The 23,160-nt window shown below is 41.6% G+C and overlaps 1 protein-coding gene across 3 annotated transcripts in view; it reads right to left on the bottom strand.

The window, feature by feature from the left end:
- PTPRA (protein tyrosine phosphatase receptor type A) overlaps positions 1–23,160 on the bottom strand; it is a 145,474-nt gene that overhangs the window by 35,260 nt on the left and 87,054 nt on the right. For 2 of the 3 annotated variants that reach the window (XM_032351240.1, XM_032351241.1), the window contains 3 exons: positions 10,167–10,251; positions 8,868–8,941; positions 8,537–8,673 (listed from right to left, as the gene is read on the bottom strand). In XM_032351240.1, the coding sequence (XP_032207131.1) occupies positions 8,537–8,673; positions 8,868–8,941; positions 10,167–10,251 (296 nt within the window). Of the gene's footprint in view, positions 1–8,536; positions 8,674–8,867; positions 8,942–10,166; positions 10,252–21,228; positions 21,256–23,160 lie in introns of those variants that run through there. The other variant, XM_032351239.1, reaches the window with a different exon arrangement.

Genomic DNA, 23,160 nt, shown 5'->3' with positions numbered 1-23,160 from the left:
GACAATATTCTCCTCTGAAAAAAATGCTTATTTTGTTTCTTCTTCTCCAATCCTTAATACCTTTCATTTCTCTTCTTGCCTCACTGTGCTGCCGAAGATCTCCAGTACAGTGCTGAGTCTCATTCTTTTCTCAATCTGAATCCCCCCGCAAACACTCTAACTGGAGAGTCATCAGTGTCTGAGCACTCTACCATAATGGGCAACCTGCTTCCTTTTAAGGTAGTTCATCACATCTCGGAAAGTTCTGTTTAGAAGGACTCAAAACCTAGACACACATATCTTTTGTATTTCCCTTGTTCTGACTAGTGGGAAAACCCAGAGATCAGCTGGAGCCTTTTCTGTCCCTTGGAAACCCATTAACCCTCAATTCCTTGGACTACTGAATTCTGACACAGTTCCTGCTGATTCCCATAGGCCTTCGGCTCTGATTCATCTATTTCGAGACAACTCGTCAATGTAGAGGCTATTCTGCCTCCACCTCACTCAGATGCCACACAGCTCCAGTCCCCAGATTACACACACACGCTTCGCCACCTGAAAGGCAGCATTAAGTGGTCTCTACAAGGACGCAGACTTGCAGCAGGGAGGGTGTCACATCTTGCAATTCACAGATTTGGATCATCTCACTGGCTCCACTCTTTCTTCTCTGTCACCTATCCCCTTTCTCCCAGGAGATAACTACATTTTGCTTTTTTAAAAAAACAAACAAAAAATACCTTGAATGCTTTAGGGATCTCAATAGGTGGCTTTTTAAAGTGTTTCTTTTAGATAAATTCAATGTTTCTACAACAAAAGCTGGTCAATAAAAAAATTCTAGCTTGGGGCTCAGTGGGTTAAAGCCTCTGCCTTCGGCTCAGGTCATGATCCCAGGCTCCTGGGACTGAGCCCCGCATCGGGCTCTCTGCTCTGCGGGGAGCCTGCTTCCCTCTCTCTCTCTCTGCCTGCCTCTCTGCCTACTTGTGATCTCTGTCTGCCAAATAAATAAATAAAATCTTAAAAAAAAAATTCTAGCTTATAACTCTAGGGCGAAGGCCATCACCTAGAACTTTCAACCATGGGGGGGCTTCATGGAAATGCTGCACACTCTCCTTTTAGCCTGTCAAACATCTGAAAACAGCTGTCATGTCTTATGCATATTATTCCTTCAGCTGTTCACCTCCATAATCCAATTTTTCTCCAGAACAATTTCCCATTTAGCAAAACTCAAGCTGGGGACACCAACTCTTTATTCTACATGCTATATATCAATTAAAGTACAGTAGGTATTATGCTAAAGCTAAAATCTGTTAGTTTCATTTATCATATTAAGAAACTTGTAAAATGTTATGAAAAGAATATGCTTATCATAAAAGAAAAGTCAAATAATTCAGTAAAAAGTCAAAGTTCTCTACCATGTTTCTTACGTCTTTTAACCCTCTTGTAGAAAGCCACTGTTCATAGCTCCAGACGTTAAAAAGTATTTTGGGGGGCACCTGGCTGGCTCAGTCGGTGGAGGATGTGACTCTCGATCTTGGGGTTGTGAATTCAAGCCCCATGTTAGGTGTAGAGATTACTTAAAAAATAAAATCTTAAAAAAAAAAAGTATATTTTTAAATGGGGATTATGCCAATGTATAGTCCTCTGCAATGTCTTTTCTCCCAGAACAGTGACTTAGAAATCTAGGTTCAGGCATTTGTTTTAATGATAGTATAAAATTTCATAACGGATACAAGAAATCATTTAGCTAATCTGCTATTTGATAGATATTTGCTTTTCATCTTACTTTCTTTGCTACTATAAATAATGCTGTAATGAACAACCTTCAGGAACACATACTTGGTTTTGTGTCAGAGTCCCAGAAGTTAGGTCAGATAGTGTAACCATATGAAATCTGACTGATATTGCCAAATCATCTTTCCAGTGCTATACCAACTTAAACTTGCTCTATCTGTGCATAAGAACATCTATATTCACAAGTCTCTGCCCATACATGATACCAATCTTCTTAAATTTTCAAAACTAACAGGCCCAAAATAATGGTTAGTTTTAATCTGGATCTCCTTGATTACTTCATGTAGTTCAGCTTTTTATAGGTTTATAGACCATTTGCTTTCTTCTGAGAACTATTAATTTTTCTACTGCAACGTTCAAAGTCCCCTACCATGTTTAGTTTTGTCTCACAGGTCTGTAGCATCTCTTTATGCTTTATGAAAGTTTCTCTTTCTACCTGTGGCAAACAGTTTCTCCCAGTTGGCCACTTTTTTTTTTTTTTTTTTTAAGATTTTGTTTATTTATTCGAGAGCATGCAAGCAAGCACAAGTTGGGGGTGGGGTGGAGAGCAGAGGGAGAGGGGAGAAGCAGGCTCCCCACTGACTAAGCAGGGAGCCCAATATGCGGCTCGACCTCAGGACCACGATATCATGACCTGAACCAAGGGTAGATGCTTTACTGACTGAGCCACCCAGGCACCCAACTGGCTACTTTTTTATGGTGTCACTATTCATAGGAATATATAATATTTTAATGTATTTATTATCTTCCAATATATTCCACTGTGCCTTCTGATTCTTGTGTTTTGCTTAAAATAGGCTTCCTCACCCCATGATTATAAACGTATTATTCTGGTAGACACAAACTGGTGTGTTTGCCCTAAGTGTTGCTGTTGTCTTCCCTGCCAGGGCTGGACGCAGGCACAGTTGCACCTGAGCCACACTGTGCCAATCCAGATTCTCAGGACTGTGAAACCAAGAAAACATAGAGACCTCCCTAGAGGGCCCCAGAGCCAGCAGGATAGGGCCTGTTCTGCCCAAGGTTTGGTAGTCTACCTTAGCTTTTGATTCTGTCAGCTTCTCCAAAGTCTTCCCAATTAATGATTTGGGGTTTTCTGTTTGTTTGTTTCTTAATTTGCTTGAGTTTTTTTTTCCTTTAATTTATTTGACAAGAGAGAGATCACAAGTAGGCAGGCAGAGAAGGGGCGGGGGAAGCAAGTTCCCTGCTGAGTAGAGAGCCTGATGTGGGGCTTGATCCTAGGACCCTGAGATCATGACAAAAGACAAAGGCAGAAGCTTAACTCACTGAGCCACCCAAGTGCCCCGACTTCTCTTATTTAAAAAAAAAAAAAAAAAAAAAAGACCTTTAACTGACTTAGCAGTTTCCTATCAGAGAGGGGTTGTGAATGAGAGACTGAGGAGAGAAATGTGGGTGATGTGAGCCTGATTACTGGGTTCAGATAAAGGGAAAGGAATTGCCAACCAGTTTTCAGGACGGGAAAGGGCAAGCCACTCCTAGTTCACAACTGCACTCAGTCACTTCAGTTACTGCTTCCAGTTGCCTGGGGTATATTTGAGCTTGTGGGAAAGAGGGAGGGAAGTTCAATTAAAAGGAGATGAGGAATGCTGAAATCAAGGGGTAGTGCAATTCTGACAAAATCAGATAATGAAATAAGGAAAAGTCCAGCTCTGATATCAAATGTTTATCTCCAAAGACAGCACAAAACTTAGGCCCTTTCTGACTGTGCCATGTGTTTTGTTGAACCAAATATTAAGATTTCACTATCTTGCTGGATGCTGAATGTAATGCCAGTGGGACACCTATGTTTCCTAGGCCACTCATGTGAAAGCCAGGGTCTTAAGTGAGATGACAAAGGTGCTGAAACAGAGGAGCTGGAGAAACCAACTGTTAATCCCCTCTAGTATGCTCTCTACTGCACCCTGCTTTCATGAGAAAGACAACCGCCCCGTGACTCCGCTCTCATCGCTCATGGACAATCACGACGCAAGCACAACACAATGTGGAGGTTAAAATACATAAACAAAAAGAAAAGCAAAGAGCTGATACTTGGAGGAAACTGCTCCTGCAGAATTCCTTTCTTTGAGCTGGATCATCAAAAATCATAGGAATAGTTGTTGATACAGATTTTGGAGATCTTAGATCAAGTAGGGAAGAGCATCATTTTTGGGTAAGGCCAAATTTCTAGTTTGGTATGGTTAACTGAACTTCTGCACGTAGTATAACAGCTCAGAAGCCTGGCCACAATACGGCAGGCTAGGCTGGCCAATGGAAACCTGGCTGAATGCTAAAGTCAGCTAGGTAACCATGAAAAGCCGAAAGCCCCTGGCACAAAGTGGGGGATTATCAGAGCTACCGGGTTTCCAAGAGGTTCAATCTTCCTGCTGACACCTTCACTGTGTCCCTGATGGGATCCACCAAGCGTGCCTTGCCAGAGAAGGCACACATGTGAGGAAAGCACTAGAATCTTTCAGAAGTGCTTCAGTGACTGTCTTCACCAGAGTGAGATGCTCATGGAAAGGACTGGCTTCAAAATGGGATTCTTAATCTTCCCTGGGACGGAAGGAGCCTCAGAGGCCAGAGTCTCCAGGGCCCAGACATCTCTACTTGTGGATAAGTCACTGGGAAGCTCCCAATAATAGGAATGGGAGGCAGCCAGCACAGGTGAACTAAGGGGGCCTGACTGGACTGCCAAGCTAGAGAAAGGGCCCGTTTGCATCCAACCGCCAACGTGGGTCAGTTCATGACACAGAACTCTTTAATGTTAGGCATGTGAAAGGAAGAACTTCACATAACATCAACACTAATATACCAGGAACTTTCTCTTCATCTTCTCCTAAGAATTTACACCACTGACCATGGTAATTCCACTGGGTAAAGGAAAATACACGTTTGGGGATCTAGCAGGTTCTGGCCTTAAGCTACCTAATCCCTGGGAACCTAGAATGCCACTATTCTATGCTAGTTAGAACGGAGCCTTTGCAGACCAGGTAACAGAAAGAGTTTTGGCCCAAACCGCACTTATATTAGGAAATACCTACTTTCCCAATGTATGGTTGGAACAGCTATCTACAGCCAGTGGCAGAATACTCACACTGGTCTCTTATCCCAATGGATAAGAAGGACCATTAAAATAGCAAGAGCAAATGCAAGCTGAAGCAGTAATCTCTTTACCAAAAGGCTAAGAGGAGTTACAGAGATCCTGAGTCTCTAGGTGAGTTATAGAAGTGCTACAGAAGACTATAAGTTGCAGAATGAGACAGTACATTTACATGTGTGAGTTTAGTGATGGTATGAAGCGAGTGCTCAATGACTTCCAGCATTAACTATTCTGATGCCTCCTACCACCACCTCCCCACATGCAAGCTACAAAAGAAACTAGCATAAGAGACCGACAGTGTTTAAGGATGTCAGTGGATTATAATATATGAATCACACAGAACTGTGGATTTGTAGGTGCTTTTCCAGACGTGCTCTCCTTTCCTACAGATTGACATAACCACTGGTACCTGGAATATAGCTACTGATTAATAGCTATATCTTTTTCCTTTATAGTGCATGAAGACTACATGAAGCAGTTCCCATTCTCATGGCAGGAGCAGCCCGAGTGATAAATCATCTTGACATCTATCTGATGTGATCTGGTTCATCAGGATTTTGTCGGTTTCACAGGCCATCACCCTTGATGCCACACTGATGGCATCAAGCTGACAGGACTTGAAAAGCAGGAATATATGTATGTTAGATGTACATGTTAGACATAAAAATAAAAACAGAGTGGCCTGCCACTTCTGCCAAGTTTTCTGAAAGTCAAAGGCCTATGGCATGTCAGGATATCCCCTCCAGCATAAAAGACATGCTGCTGCTCCTTGTCCATTCCCCCCCAATCCCCTAGGAAGGACTGATGCTTGTTGAGCCATTTTTGGATTTTGAAGACAGCATATAACTCATGCTGGTGTCCTACTCTGACTCATTTATTGACTGATCTGAAAGAGAAGGCTCTCTAGTTAACCCAGGCCACAGAGAAATAGGCTCTGGTTGATCTTGTGGGGCCCTAGGTGTCCGTGCTTAAGGCTAAGCAGGAAAATCATAATGCAAAACATTAGGATTTGGAGACAAAACCATGATCCTGTCAGCAAGATCATGTTCTTAGCTTAGCACTGGGCTCTGGAAGAGACTATATGCCTGACTGCGGGTCACAAGATATGCAAGTGACTTCAACTGCCCATCATCAATTAAGTATCACATGATTCCATAAGCCACAAATGTGGACATATCCAGCAGAATTCTACCCCTAGATGTAAGTAATGTGTACAGGACACTTGCCACATAGCCACTCCTTCAACAGACACAGAATTCCAATGATATCAACAGTTAATGGAAGAAAAAAGTCCAGCCTGGTACACAAATGGCTCTGTGAGATGTACTGGCCCACTCTAGAAGTAGACGGCTATGGGGTAATCTACTTAAGGGATGACTCTGAATGAATATAAAAGAGAAGTCCTTCCAGGAAACAGAACTTCAAGCAAGGTATCATACTACCTCACTGGAGGTCAGGATCTAAGCCGATCCCTGGACGGTGGATAACTGGAACAAGAAAGACAGGATATATTTATGCTCCATGTGTATGCTCACCAGACAGCACTCACTGTTAAAAATCCAGGAGATGTTGCTCAGCCTTCCTTCACTGTCCCAGCGCTGGCCCAATGAGCCCATGAACATAGTGGCCGTGGTAGCATAGCAATGGGGCTCTCACCATAATATTTGCTTCAATTTGCCTACCATGCCTCCAGGAATACCACCTCCATCCAGGGGTTTACCGGAATGCTTTACCTCAGGCAATATTCCTCTAAACAACTCACTTTACAGAAAAAGAAGTTTGGCCTGGGGTCACATCCCCTATTACCCAGAAGCAGTGGGCACTACAGATTATGAAAACAGCAGAGCGCCTATTGGGGACCTAGCTCTGGTGATAAGGCTGGTATATTATCTTGGGGAATGAGGTAAATGTTTCAATGAATAATGAGCATTAAATGGTGTCATTTTTCCAATAACCAAAAAATGAGTCCAAGTTATTTCATTAACTCTTTCCTAGTAAATGGTGTCCTGCTTTAACTCTTGCTTTCTTTTTTTATCTATTCTCCACTTTGTAGCTAGTGATTTTCTCAGAGTGCAAATCTGACCTTATCACTCTCTTACTCCCCTAAGCCCTTCAGTGATGGGAACAGATATGAGGGGTGACTCACCTACCCAATAACTATTCCTTCCTTCCTCTTTGCTACTATGGCTCCCATTCTGTAGAGTTGTTTGCCTATCCCCTACATGACACAGGAATAATCCATACTGATCTGAGTCAGTTGCAGTAAACTTATTTTTCTCTTGCTTGGGGCTGATTTAAGAAGGAGTTTGCAACAAGGGAAGTCTTCAGAACCTTTTGGGAAAGTTTTCCTCCCTGATAAAGGAGACACACAGGAAGAAACAGTCATCCTTTTCCCACTGAGCCTTGTTATAACTCCAGGTAGCACTAAGAACTGAGGAAGCCATTTTGGCAACAAGAGGGGAGCTAGTCTAAGAGATAAAGTTGACACATGGCTGAGTAGATGTAAAGGAAACTGAGAGATTAATAATGCACAAGTTGATGAATTAGCCAGCTCTGGAACTGCTTCTCTATGTCTATCACCTCTCTATAATTATTACCATCTTATATCAATGTATTAGCACCTCTTATCTTAACCCTTGCAGCCCCTAACTGTACTCCTTGCATCTATTCTCCCCCTGGGATCTTCTTTATTTAGCAGCCAGATATATTTTTTCCAAAATATAAATCTGGTTGGTCCATGGCTTTTCATTTCATTCATGATAATCTACAACATCTACAGTCTGGCCCAGTCTTCTTCCATGGTTTCCTCTCTTGCTACCTCCCCAAACCTTTGCCTTTAAGCCACATGTAGCCCTTTTTTGGTTTGTCAAATGTGCCCTTCTCTTACCCACCCTCACTAGTGATAGTTTGGCTCCTGCTACTTCCAGTGCCTGGAACATTCCCCACTCTCCTTTACCAATGCCCTTGCCTATGATTAGTTCTCAATTAAAACATACTATCTTCAAGGAAGTTCTGAACTGGGATCAGAACTACTGGGCTGGTCATACCAACTGGTAGATTCAAAACATGTTTAGCTTCTTTAGGGAATTATTAAAAGCAAAACAAAACAAAACAAAAAACTACCCCACATGAGGCCTGTGCTTGATCGTTCTTCATGATCCGCATTTCTATACTCATTTACACCTACTCTCTGTTACTTATGACTCTGGGACCCGTTTCAGACCCCAAAATGCCACATGTTAATATAGACTCCTACAACTATGCACCAGTCCTTCATGTCCTATATTGCTGTCTGAACTTAAACAGTTATTTTCGCTCTTGTTTAGGGGAATTTCCCTACTAGGTGGCAAGTTCCCTGAGTGTAGAGACTGGATCTGTTTTTGCTCCCCAGCAAATCTCTGGCACCTAGCACGTATTAGATGCTTGGTAAGTATTTATTAAAAAAAGTAACAGATGCGATGATGAATGGATGGATGGATGGGTAGATGAGAGAGTTAAGACAAATCTTATTTCATTTCCTATCTATGATCACATAGGAAAGGAGTCTAGTAGAAAATTTCTCACCTTTTAACCCATTAGAAAACCTGTTTTCTACCCCATGACTGAAAAGGCCTGACCTTTGGTCTGCCTTCCTCCCTGCCAACACGCCAGCCTCAGCAAAGAACTCACGTTGAATTCCTCTCTGAAGAGCTTATTGTCATCAGCCATTCTCCGGTTAATCTCCTCTTCCAGCTTGTCCACGGGCAGGGGTGGATACTTCCTGTTGGTGCTTGGGGACCTGGCCAGAAGTGGCACGCTCTGGGGTTCTGCAGTATACAAGTGGGGAGATTGGTCAGGTGCTCTGGAGACCAAACTGGGGATTCTACCTCATGTACCAGGCCACCAAGGACTAGGTCTGCTTTCTTCAAGTCTTCCCCCTATCCCTTGTATGATGGGGAAACCTTTATTTCTTGATTTTCTTCTCCACAAAGGTTCCCCATGTCATGAAGGGGTGCCTTACCCACATCCTCAGTGCGACCATTGGATAAGCGGAAAGAATTGGAATGGCTCCCAGCTTGCTTGTATTTCTTAAACCTATAGAGAAAATGTTCATAGTTAAAAAGTAAGCACAGAGTCAAGAGACTCCAATCACTGGCCTTATATTTCCACATATCAATTCAGCTTCCTAAACCTCCTTTACCAAATAAAGATGTTCTTTTAGAGAGGGGTCCTGCACATGCTGAGGCAGCTCCATTTCATGGTGACCCAGTGCCTCTGGATGCTCCTGCTCATCCTAAACACACTAGAATCCAACCCAGGTGCCATAACAGTATATTCTGGCTTTGTAGGGCTCCTCTGTGTGGCTCCAAGTGCAGGACTCACTGGAGATGACCACCACACCAGGTGGGGAAGGGCTAAGTGGGCAGAATACAGTGGAGAGGAGATAAGAATGATCCTATCAGACAAAATCCTGGTATTTCCCCAGTGTAGTCAGGAAGAAGCCGAGAGCTTCAGACTGGGTGGACACAGGTCTGGCTACAAGTCTCCTGCAGAAAAGGGGAGACTTATGACAAACTGGAGGGGTGCACAAGGTTCCCCTCTCTTTATCCCTGCAAAACAACAGAGGGAGCACAGAGCAGCTTAAACCAAAGATAAGGGTAGGGTTAATCCTAATCAGCCAGGGCAGTAACTTCAGCAGGAAAACGACAAATGCACCTTCCTTTTCTCTCCCTTGGGGTTCCCCCTCCTTGTTTTTTTTTCCCTGTGGGAACAGTAATATCTAGAGGACCCTGAAGGAAGAAAGGGGAACTCTGTAATTCACATAGTTCAGTTTAGCGCACTAGGGTTAGGGATCCTAGATCCTAGGTTTGTCCCAAACTTCCCCCAACTAGAAATAGAATAGGTCTCTATTTACCACATCATCTCCAATCGGGTACAGTTAGGGGTTGCTTCAGCAGGGCTAGATCTAAGGGTCTTAAATCATCCAACCCAACACAAACTATACAGCTTTTCCTTCAACCTCAAACCACCACCCTGGGCTTTAGGTTAAACTGGAGTTGGGGAAGTGAATTTGGGCAGATGGAAGCAAACCGGGGGTGGAGGGGCCTAGGTCTTGAGGAAAGGTATGTAGAGCTTTTAAACTGTTCCTATGTAGAATTTTAATCTTACTATTATAGAACATTCCTCTCTATTCTATTTACTGTCCTTATCCTACTATCTTCTGGACCGTGTGGGCTTAATGAGACCCTGGTGTACTGAAAAAGAATCCGAGAGAGTGCAGAAGCTTTAGAATTCTCACTTTAGCATTTAACATGCTCACCTTAACATGTACAGAACTATGATAATGAACACAATCACTAGCAGAGAGGACAGGGCCACCATCACTGCAATAATTGGCGTCTCATCTGAAATTGAGAGAACAAAACATGTTATTACCATTGTGTGCAATGGAGGGCTCAAGTCAGCTGCTCAGTGAGCCAGCTGCTCAGGGAAACACCCAGATAAGGAAGATGGGCTCATTCCATGCTTCTGTAACTTTCAGGGCATAGACAGAGTGAGTGAGAGAGAGAACATTTCCCACAGCTACCGCAGGGCCAGTGTGGGTGGAATGGGAGGGAAAAGGTCGGGAGAGGAACCTAGAGTGACGTGCCTATCCCATCTCCGACTTGTACATCTATTTACTCTCTTTCCCTGGATTAGAATAAAAACCCTCTGAATGTTTATTTCAAAGCCACAGAGCCTAAAACAGTGCTTCGCACATAAAAAATGCTCAAATATTTGAAAGCACAAACACATCAATCCTGATGGCAGGCTGGGTGTACAGGGCCAACAATGTGCTCTGTCCCAGGCTCAATGAGCTCCATCTAGAGGAGGATGGGAGAGGAAGGAAAAAGGACTATTTTCCTATCGTAAACGCAAATACTTTCCTGGCACAGAGAACAGTGTTCCTGATTAAAGCAGGGAGACATTAGATCCTTAAGCACTATGTATCTAAAATGCTGGGTACTCTTTTCTACCTCTTTCCACAGCCACCTTTACCAGGAGCCCGACTATAGCAACATCTGGCTTGGAGACAGAATGACTCCTCCCTTCATTCCACAGGGCCCAGCTTCCTATCCACCCAATACTTAGCCGGCCTTTCTCATGGCGGCTGACCAGGTGCTGACTCATCTTCCTCCAGTCCCACATCCCCATCATGAACCATACAACCAGTATGAGTGTATAACTATCTTTACCATTTCCCCTTCTGCTAAAAGGGAGGGCATGTCCCTCCCATCTAAAGGTCAATCCTGTCACATATGGTCTGGATTACATCCATTACTGTCACCTCAACAACTTGTCTTCTTGACCAGTAACTATGTGCCAGGCACTGCTCCAGACTCTGGGAACAGAGAAACGAGTAAGCAGACAAGTGACCTGTAGGAAGCACCGGCACACTATTCAGAAACAAGTAAACATACAATTTCAGACAGGGACAAGTGCTTTGAAGAAAAGACGAGTAATGGGATAGAGACTGATGGGTTGGAAGGAGTTATTTTAGAGTAGTTCGGGCAGGTCTGAAGTGCTTACACTGAGCAGAGGTCTGAATAATGTGTAGACATAACCCATGCGAAAATCTGGGCAAGGAACTTTCTAGGCACAGGAATAGCAAGCATAATACCCCTTAGCAGCTTGGAGAGTTCAAGAAATAGCACAAAGGCCAGTTTTAGTACCAGATGTGACTGGAGGGGTGGGCAGGAATCTGAAGACTTAGGGCTTTGTACGCCATGGTAAGCAGCGTGGATTTAATTTTGAACGTGAAGAGAAGCACTATGTGATTGGAGGAGTCTGAAAAGGGCAGAAATATCACTGGATTTATATTCTTTTAAAAGATCAGCTAGTTAAACTGACTCATAAGCAGTAGTCATGAGGTGGGAAGTAATCCAGCAGAATATGGTGTCACAAAAGCCAAGAAAAGAGTTTTTCAAGGAGGGAGTAATCAATCAGATACTACAAAAGACTAGGTAGGTGAGTTTCACAGAGAAGTGAAATTGGATTTGATAAGACAACAGGTAAGACTGTTTTACGAGTGGTCTCAGTTGAGTAGTTGGTGAAGCAGCATAAATGGAGAGAAATAAAGATGGAAAGAGAAGACAGTGAGATATCAACTCTTCATTTGAAGTGAGGACTTCTACCATAAAGAGGTGCAGAGAGAATGAACAGCAACTGGAGGGACATGTGGGATGGAGGTTTTTTTTTTTTTTTTTGAGATGGGAGGTATTATACCTTGTTTCTTCTTCTTCTTCTTTTAGATTTTATTTATTTGACAGAGAGAAGAGAGCAAGCACACAAGCAGGGGGAGTAACAGAGGGAGAGAGAGAAGCAGGCTCTCTGCTGAGCAGGGAACCCTAAGCACGGCTCGATCCCAAGACTCTGGGATCATGACCTGAGCCAAAGGCAGACAACCTACTGAGCCACCCAGGCACCCCACCATGCTTCTTTGTTGATGGCAATTTTCAAACACACCCTGGTATGCAGCTGTCATCTGAAAATGAGCATTCAAACTACTCCCTCCTCTTTGAAGAACTTTCATTTCTTGGTTTCCACAACAAAGAATGTTTCTGATTTTCTTTCTATCTCTTGGCTGCTCCGTCTCATTTTAATCTCCCTAGCTGTTCCTCTCTAACATAAGGTCTCTAAATGTCTGACTTCCTCAGGGCTCTGTCCCTAGCACTCTTCTCTGCACTCCAGCTGATCAGACAGATGGCTCTAAGTGCAAATGATGCACTAGCAATTCCCACATCTGCACTGCCTGATCAGATCTCTCTTTTGAGCCTATATGTCACCCCCACTTAAATTTCACAGGCAATGCAAACCTTCCATGTCTAAAGCCTTCCCCTCACCATTCAGTAGAGAACACTACCATGCACCCTGCTAGCCAAGGAAAAAATGTGGATATCCCCTTGATTTCCTCTTACTTATCATCTATATTCAATTCAGCTGCAAGTAATATGTTTTAGGGCTAAAATCAATGCCTCCAATTTGTCTGCCTTTTTCTATTCTGTTGCCAACACTGTAGCCTCAATCCCTATACTCTCTCATCTGGATCACAGTAACCCTCTACCACTGCTGATTCTTTCTCCACAAACCAGGCAGAGTGGTCTCTAAGAAAGCAAGCCAGATCATGTTCCTCTCTTATAAAACCTTTTAGTTCCCAAGCCTTTAGAATGAAATCTAATACCCTACACGAGCCTAGAACAACCTCCCCACTAGCCCCTGCTCACCCTATCTCCTGCTATGCTTTCCTTGCTCACTCCATTTTGACCACTGGCACCCTTCATGCGGAGTTCATTTCTTCCTTAGGCCTTCAAACATGTTATGCCTTTCTGCTTTACATGGCCTCCCTCCATTCTTTGCCTAGCTACCTCCTAGTCATCCAGTTCTCATTTCAAGTGTTACTCTTCCCAAAGAGGTCTCTTCTGACTTCCTACAACTAAATTACGATCCTAAGTTTTAGTTTCCTTAGTGCTAAAATAAGTTATGTGAAGGTTAAATGAGATCATCCACGTGAAGTTTTTGGTGCAGTAAGCAACACACATTATGTACTCACAGTCAGTATCGGCTATTATCTTCCCTGTTATTCTCATAAGACACAGTTATTGCCCTTGGTAATACCTCCCACACTTTATAATTATATATTTATTTGAGTAGAGTTGATTAAGGAATGTCCCTCCTTCATACCATAAATTCCACAAGGGCAAGAATTACATATCTGCTTTGTTTCTCACCATATACCTAAAATCCAGACAAAATTTCTCACACATTTGGCATTAAACAAATACTAGACTAATGATTTATCACTAAATAGGTCTTTGTTAAATGCCAATCACAAAGTACACCAGGCATTAAAAGAAGGTAATCAGGGCGCCTGGGTGGCTCAGTGGGTTAAGCCGCTGCCTTCGGCTCAGGTCATGATCTCAGGGTCCTGGGATCGAGGCCCGCATCGGGCTCTCTGCCCAGCGGGGAGCCTGCTTCCTCCTCTCTCTCTGCCTGCCTCTCTGCCTGCTTGTGATCTCTCTCTGTCAAATATATAAATAAAATCTTTAAAAAAAAAAAAAGAAGGTAATTAGAGCCATCTTAAGATAGTGAACTGAATCCATAATTTTACTTCTTTCTCTTCCCAAAAGTACATTGAAATGATAGAAGAAATATAAAAATACTAGTGGGGGCGCCTGGGTGGCTCAGCGGGTTAACCCTCTGCCTTTGGCCTGGGTCATGATCTCAGGGTCCTGGGATCGAGCCCCACATCCCGTTCTCTGCTCAGCGGGGAGCCTGCTTCTCCCTCTCTCTCTGCATGCCTCTCTGCCTGCTTGTGATCTCTGTCAAATAAAAAAAAAATTTTTTAATTAAAAAAAAAATACTAATGAATGAAAATCATTATCTGGAAGGCAACAAAGAGTGGCATCAGCAGATCTGAAACAGGGATGTGTAGAAGACAATGACGAGGGACTGACTGGACTGCTGCAGAGATCAATCAGAGCCACAGAGCCAAAGAGCCTTCAGTTGAAAAGTAAATATGAGTTCAACCAGTCTGGGCCTGGAAACACCTCAAGCTTAGAGTCAACCAGGCCTGGGAATGAGAAGAAGCCTTGGGGTAGCAGAATGCTACCAGTACCGGGCCAGCACATCAACAGGCTGGGTAACAAGCTGTGGTGCCCCATCCAGACTCACTGGGAAAACAGAACCCTACACAGACTAGATGATTTGTCAGAGAGTGCTGATGATTCCCCCCCACCCCGCCTCAATAGAAGTTGTACATATATTTTTAAACTCTGTATTACAGAAAACTTTCCAAACTCACATACGTGTAAAGAGAACACTACAATGCATCCCTGTGAATTTACCACTTTACTTCAGTGTTAGCACTTACATGCTTTTCATCTCATCTCAATGGTTATGTCTTGAAAACAGGGAAACCACAGCCCAAATGTAGCCCACTGCCAGCTCTGCATTCATTTATATAGTGCCCACGACTGCTTTTGCACTACAAAGGTAGGGCTGAATAGATGTGACAGAGATAGTATGGATGCAAAACTGAAATTCTTTTATTATTTGGTCCTTGATAGAAAAAAATCTGCCAAACCCTGATCTAGAATGTTAATACCACCCATGCTCTTATACAATTCTAGGTCAAATATCACCTTTTATGGGTAACTGCTCATTTCTTGCACTTCCATAACACTACGTACCTACTTTGCTACAATCCCACTCAATTAAAGTCATAGATTAAATGTCAATAAAATAACAAATTTCTGGAAGGCATGGATTTGAGATCACATCCAGATATCCCTGCACTCAATATTTATTCTTTTATTCAATAAATATTTACTGAGTGACTTACTGTCAGGTCTTGAGTGTACAGTAGTGAATAAATCAAAATTCCTTACCCTTATGAAGCTTACATTCTAGTTGAGGAAGAAGAACAAGAGGTAAATAAAGAAATATATAATACAGATAGTAGGGCGCCTGGGTGGCTCAGTGGGTTAGGCCGCTGCCTTCGGCTCGGGTCATGATCTCAGGGTCCTGGGATCGAGTCCCGCATCGGGCTCTCTGCTCGGCAGGGAGCCTGCTTCCTCCTCTCTCTCTCTGCCTGCCTCTCTTCCTACCTGTGATCTCTCTCTGTCAAATAAATAAAAAAAAAAAAAAAAAAAAAAAAAAAAAAATACAGATAGTAATGAGTGCTATGAAGAAAAATAAGGCAGGGTAAAAGAGAAAATGGGGGAGGTTGTTCTGTGATGTAAGATGGGGTGGTAAGAACAAATCCTGAATGGATGGATGGACAGATGGATGGACGGATGGATGGATGGATAAATGGATGGAATAAGTAAAGCATGAACAGTGCAGTATTATTTATGACCAACAGTAGTAGAGTTGACAACTATAAGCAAAAGGACAAGAAGAGTCAGCTACCAGATAACTTAGAAATGAAAATGATTACAGTTAATATTTTAGCACTTACATAGTAACACAGAGCAAAGCGCCATACATATATCATTCAATTTAAGAACCCCAACATAGAAACCACTATTAACCCTTTCTATGGGTGACGAACTGAGCACAGAGATTAACTTGCCCATAGTATAAAGCTGCAAATCTAAAGCAAAACCACAAAGTTACTCTATTCTCCTGACTCTTCATACTCTACATAAACAAATACAACTTTAACTCTTCCAAGCTTTCAGGCCAAAACAGCCCTCTGTAGTAGAAGTATTATTTTATCTGTTGACATCTGAATTACATCCATGTTTCTAATACAGTTAAGGACAATACAGATAGTAAAGATGTCCTCAGGCCTCTGTGAGGGAAGGAGACTCAGATCTATTAAGAAAACAGGAGAGACCTTACAGCTCCCTGTACCAAATCTCAGACTTAGAGATAGGCTCAGGATCAAGTCACTCTCCCAGGGTCCCGTCCTAACTGGACAGAGTCATAATCTCAAGTCTCAGGCTTGTCCTGGTCTAGGTTTTCTGGAGGTGGCCTTGCATGATGCAGGCCGGTGTAGGCAAGACAAGCACAGTGGTCTATTCCTTGGCCTACCCCCACCTCCTCTCCACTATCCATTCTAGCAAATTTCACTTCCTAGACTCAGGCTATGGGGACAGCGCTTCAAAAACACTAAAATGGTACTCTGGGACAACAGATGTCTTATTTGCTATAACCTTTTCCCAAGAAAACAAAGGGTAATGTCATTCTAAGGGCTCACGTGTAGACTGGTGAGTCACCTAAAGATTCAGACACACCTTGGTCAACTACAAAAATAATCACTGAAGTAAAAGCCATACTCCTTTAGCCTCAATCCCTAAGGTCTGTTTGTCTCATCTCTATGCTTTTTGATATTAGTATTCATCAACTCTCAAAGGCAGAGCTGTAATGTTTTAAGTACTTCCCGCTGGCTTTAAAAACAGCAAAAAAAATAATCAAGTTGACTCAATAGCCCAACCAGTGCATTGAGCCCAATCTTGTCTTGGGCCAAATTCAGAAACTAGTTTCTGGGCGCCTGGGTGGCTCAGTGGGTTAAGCCGCTGCCTTCGGCTCAGGTCATGATCTCAGGGTCCTGGGATCGAGTCCCGCATTGGGCTCTCTGCTCAGCGGGGAGCCTGCTTCCTCCTCTCTCTCTCTGCCTGCCTCTCTGCCTACTTGTGATCTCTCTCTGTCAAATAAATAAATAAAATCTTTAAAAGAAAAGAAAAGAAAAGAAAAGAAACTAGTTTCTATTGCCCACCTAACTTCCCTGAGGCCTCTGGCATTATCCTTCTAAAACAAAATTCTGACCATGTCACTTCCTTCCTTCCCATCACCAGGAGACACCCTGACCCTTGAGCTTACTGTATGATCAGGTCCATTATGCAGACAGGCTAGCTCTGGCCACTCTCCACTTCTTGTGCTTCAATTGTGCACAGTTCCTCAAATACTTGACTTGCTCTCCCATGTCTCCTTGCTTTCAGCCTTTCAGGTGGCTCCTCATTTTTCTCAGTCACTGTATTAATTTAAAATACCCGAAGTTCACCTCCATGCGTCCTTCCCACTCTCCAGGCACGAGTCTTTACGTTCCCTTACAGCACTTTATGTGGTATAGCCAAATAACATGTAGCTGAGTGGACTTTGATCAGCATCAAAGTCCTGTTCACAGGACTGTTCATCAGACCTGTTCATCAAAACCTGTTCACAGGTTTCTTCCATGAGACAGGGAATAATTTCTTTTCTTTATGGATTCCTTAGCATCTAACAGGTAGGTACTGAATGAATATATAACTAAAGGTACTTAGGGAAAGCCATGGAGTTCACAATAATAATGTCATTTACTGCGATGATCAAAAAATACTTCTTTAGAAAGCCAGGCGGAGCAAGTGATCTGATTTGAGAGCTGAGAAACCTGAATGAGCCTATGAGATTCAAAAGAATGCTTATCCTGCCTGGTTCTAGAACTCTGTAGTTCAAAGACTCCTTCAGAAATGTTTAGAGGATACTCTTTCCAGACTTAAAACAAACAAACAAAATTAAAAAACCAGGATGCCTGGGTGGCTCAGTTAGTTAAACATCTGCCTTTGGCTCAGGTCATGATCCCGGGGTCCTGGGATTGAGCCCTGCTCGGTGGGAAGCCTATTTCTCCCTCTCCCTCTACCCACTCATGCTTACTCTAGCTCACTCTCTCTCTCAAATAAATATATAATATCTTAAAAAAAAAAAAGGTACGGTGCAGGAGAATAGCTAAATGTTTATAGTCATAGTGGAACGGTTGCAAGATGACCCTGCCCTGGGAGCTGTCTCACACAAAGGCTCCAGGAGGCAAGGAGTGTCCCTGTGTCTGTGAGTCCCAACTGACCGGCTAAGATTCCCAACTTCCTTAGTCTCCCATCAACAGGAACTGTAACAGAGTGGTGGGATGGCAGGAGTAGCAATGTGATAGCCAGCTCCTGCTGAGCAACTGCCATGTGCTGACCCAGCAGTAGGCCAAGCACTTTATGTGTGTTACTTCTTTCTCCAAAATAACCCTATGACAGAAACTGTGTTCCAATCCTATTTTGCAAATAGTGAAAAGAGGCACAGGGAAGTCAGATATCTACCTCACCCTGCTGGTAAGTGGTAACAGTCAACTCACGAACTGAGATGGTCTAGCCTGAGTCCAGGGATTTTAACCACTGCATACACAGCTTGTCCAAATATTCCACAATGCCACTCACTCCCCAGCCTTAATACATATATCAAGATTATTCAAGAGCATTTTCTTACACAAGAAAACCTCTGAGTAGATGAGAGTATGCATCACTATCCTGCTCCAACTTCATGAAAATGGGAAGTAGATGTTACAGATTCCCCTTTAAGACCATTCCCCTAGCTGCTGGGAGGGTTAGTGTTTTAACAAATCTTATTAAGTCCTTTCCCAGGAAGTATCCTTGGCCTAAGAGTATCCTGGCCCAGGGGAAAGCCCCTGCAACCCCCATTCCAACTCCAGAGCTTTCTGCAGGACTGACTAAGGCCTTTGCTGCCCTTGCTCTGATCATGTGGCATCTCATGTCGTCTCCCTCAGTACTAGTGCCTTCAGTGCTTTGCAGGTGCTATGGAGAGAGAAAGTACTCTCCCCTAAACCAGAGTCTGTTCTCTCTACAACAAAACTAATAAAACTGAGATGTAAAATTAGTGAAGACTGAAGAAAAACTGGAGAGTGCACTCATGACCACTGATTTCATGGGGAAGAGGTACTCAGGAGTTAATGCAAGAACTGGATTTAATGCATTACTATATATTACACAAATCACCCAAATTAACACCAATAAAACGCTTTAAAAGAAAAGCTGATTACAAAAGGAAAAGTGCTGTGATTCCACTTAAATTAGGTGGCTAGGATAGACAAATTTATAGAGACAGAAAGTAGACTACTGGTTACCAGGGGCTGGGAGAAAGGAGATATGGGGAGTTACTGTTTAATGTTTAGAGTTTTAGTTTGGGATGATAAAAAAGTTCTGGAGGTAGATGGTGGTGATAACTGTACAACAATGTGTTAATTTCACTGAACTATCCAGTTTGAATGGAAAATTTTATATGATGCATATTTTACCACAATTAGAAAAAAAGCTAGTTCTGCTGGATAGTGTGATATATTTAAAAAGTAATACACATGATAAAATAACCAGCTTCCTAGACTTCAAAAGAAAGAAAGCAAAGTTGCCTGCCTCCCTTTGTCTGTTTTTATTCCTTTCTGTTTTGACAATTAAAACACCAGCCATTGCTATTCAAAAGCATCCCAGAGACCAGTGCAGAAAAACTTATAATTTAATTCATCTGCATAAGATATACTTTGCTTAGCAAAACCATTATGATGAAAATATTTTAAAATAATTTGCCTCATTTCTCAGAAAGCATTTGGTTTTAAAATTAGAATGTGATATCAAAATTTAAAGAAATACTTCTAGAGATCTGCTCTGGTAAAAATGTCATTATATTTGGGGCTTTAAATATTGCTGAGAACATGTATGTCTCTTCAATTTTCCTGTTTGGTCAAAATCAATTACACAAAAAAATTTTTTTAACTTAAAAAGGATATGTGCTAATACATATTAATAATATGTCACAATTAGCAATACTCTAGATAATTAAGGTAATTTCATTTCTTTTTAATCATAGTATTGGAACCACTCAAATCCATGTTAGTTAGTTAAAACAGGGACAATACTGGGGCAAGAGTGAATATTAAGAAAATACAAACTATGTGGAGGAAGAAAGCAGACTGTATGTTTAATCTTAAAGCCTATACCACTTCAACTTTTGACTGTATTCTGAGACTGGTTAAAAGAGGACTTTTAGAGAGCAAACATAAGTTATCTATTGCAATATAAATCTATTAAGTCTACATTTGGTAGTGAGAATCTAGTAAGCAAATATCAATAGCAAAGACACTACTTGATAGAGTCTAGTTCCTGAGTTTAAGAAAGTGAGAGCTGGAAAATCACAAGAAATCTGTGCACAGTATAACACATTACCAATCCTCACCAAATATGGTGGCAGATGGACAACACATGATGGATTATCGTACCTACTTTTTTGATTCAAATGTTCCCTTACTTAATGGGAATTCATAAGCCTTCAAATGTTCTATTAATTAAGCAAGAAAAACTGTGCATGGTTAAATAGTGGATAGGGGGAAGCCTCAGAAAACTCATTTAATAAAATAAAAAATCATAGGAGAAAAATTGGTTCACAGATTAACATTTTCCAAACTCAAATGCAATGATCATTTCTTAGACCTTTGAATGATCTCTCTTTCTCTTACACCCTCTGATAACAGTCTTACTATTGTCCTAAGCAAAATGAGCCACTCCACGTAAGTACCCACGCATTCTGTTCTCTGTTGACCAGGGACTTGCCAGTCCTGCTTAGACCACTTACACAGTATCTCCAGCCACTGGGACATTACACTAGAGTGGTGAAAACCCATAATATCCATATAAAATGACAAAGGGTTCACACTTTACAGACTAGCGAAAACAACATAAAAAGCTAGAATGTTTATAAGCAATTATTGATTAGACATTAGGAATTACTACAGGGTAGAAATTATGGCTTAATATCACCAAAGGATGCTATTAGCAAGGTGACATAATAAATTAAGATAACAGCTGTTTTATTACTTGTTAAAAGACATCATAACTGTTAGAATCCATAATCTATATTTAGAAACATAGTATTTGTTTCTGTTACTCTTCTCTACAAGGTTAATATGGAAAACAAATTAAGGGAAAGTAAACACACAACCATACAGACACACAAGGTTACCACAAACTGAGCAAAGACGATGAATACTGTACACTATAAAGGGGACAACAGACATAAGGTGAGTGGCTCACCTCTTCTGTCCTTCGAGTCAGAATTACCTGTGTAATAAGTGAGAAATAGAAACATTCATTCTCAAAGAAAAGCTTTACAATTCAACCTAAGTTAAGATAAAATAAGCTCTAGGAAAACAAGATACTTTCTTCTTTATATATATTGGGGCTAGAATGAGGTACCCTCCAACAAATGGGAAACAAGACTGCCCAGACTCACTAAACTTCAATCAGTAATTTGTCCTTCTGAGTACAAAAACAATACATCAATCTTCTTAAAAAATACAAGAATACAAAAAAATACAAACACAGTAGTATTAGAGGTCTTTAGATCTTTTAGAGGCCATTAAAATGCAACAGTGCAAAATTAAGTTAAGGATATAAAAGACCTAAAGGGTAATAGGCAATAAAATCTAACCAGTATGAAGAAAAAAAATAATCTAACCAGTGTAGACCAAATTCTGTATCTTAACAAAAACTTCTCACAAGCCCTTATAAAGTATTCCCCATTACAGAAAAAACACAGACAATATTCTTTTATCATGATGCAATAAAACTAGAAATTAACAAACATTTGAAAATTAAAAGTAAAGCCAAACTATAAAATACCTAAAAAATAACAAAATCACTCTTGTGGCAGAATCTACCAACTCTCCCCCAGTAATAGTCTCTTCTTCTTGCTTTTGGTACAAGGTACAAACCCTGTTTTGTTTTGGTTTTGTTTTTTTAAGCTGAGCACAAAGCTATCAAGCTGTAGACTGCATTTCTAAGATTCCTTTGTGCCAAATGTAGTTATATGAAGAATTCTAGGCAATGGGATGTAAACAAAAGTGATAAGGGTAACTTCTGGATCACATTCTTTGAAAAAGAAATTGTCCGCATTTCCTCTGTTCCCCATTCTCAGGGGCTGGAACCAGAACCTAATGATGAGAACCATTTCTGACCAATCCCATGAGGGCAATTTTGCTGGGCTGGAAGAACTGGTAAGAAAAAAAGAACTTATGGTTTCCTGGGTGGTTCAGTCAATTAATTGGTGACTCTTGATTCTGGCTCAGGTCATGATCTCAGGGTTGTGATATAGAGCCCTATATCGGGCTCCGCCATGAAGCGGAGATTCTTCCTCTCTCGGGGTGCCTGGATGGCTTAGTCGGTTGAGCATCTGACTCTTGGTTTCAACCCAAGTTGGGCTCTGCACTCAGGGCAGAGTCTGCTTGTCCCTCTCCCTCTGTATCTTCCCCGACCCCCATCATGAATTAAAAAAAAAAAAAAAAAGATTCTCTCTCCTCTGCCCCTCCACTCTTTAAAAAAAAAAAAAGAAAGAAGAAAAGAACTCAGTCCTTATGAGGCAAAGCCCTCTGTTTACCTCTGGAATGTGAGAGGGGAAAGAAGGATAACTTCTGTCTACTTAAGTCACTGAATTTTGTTCTGCCTTTATTAGAGTAGTTTAGGCTGCACCATAACTAATACAACTACCTATAAGAACACTTACGGGATATGGCTAACGCTATCCTTACAAACTAATAAATACATAACAGCAGACTCTTTGGAAGAAAAAACCAAACTGTGAAACACAGAAGTGGTTACCTAACTCAAGTATGAAAATGGACATAAATATGTAACAAATATTAACAGCTATGTAGCAAATTAATCTTAAGAGACGACTTTTCCTCAAATCCATTCAAGTAATTTTGAAAACATGAATGAGATGCGTAGTTTTCTAAGTAAAGCTCATTTCTTTCTGTGAAGCAAAGCAAAACACTGACAACTAAAACTTAACAAAAACAGCACAGATACATTTAAAAAAAAAAGTACACATATAAAGGAAATAGACCAATTTAATTTAAAGATAACTTATGGGGTGCCTCGTTAGCGCAGTAGGTAGCGCGTCAGTCTCATAAAGATAACTTATGAATGTCAATGGAAAAAACCCAAATACAGTAGTATCAAACAAAC

This window comes from Mustela erminea, chromosome 7 (genome assembly GCF_009829155.1).
Source record: "Mustela erminea isolate mMusErm1 chromosome 7, mMusErm1.Pri, whole genome shotgun sequence".
NCBI lineage: Eukaryota > Metazoa > Chordata > Mammalia > Carnivora > Mustelidae > Mustela > Mustela erminea.
Note: the sequence above shows the minus strand (reverse complement) of the source record. Positions and strands in the feature narration are given on the sequence as shown.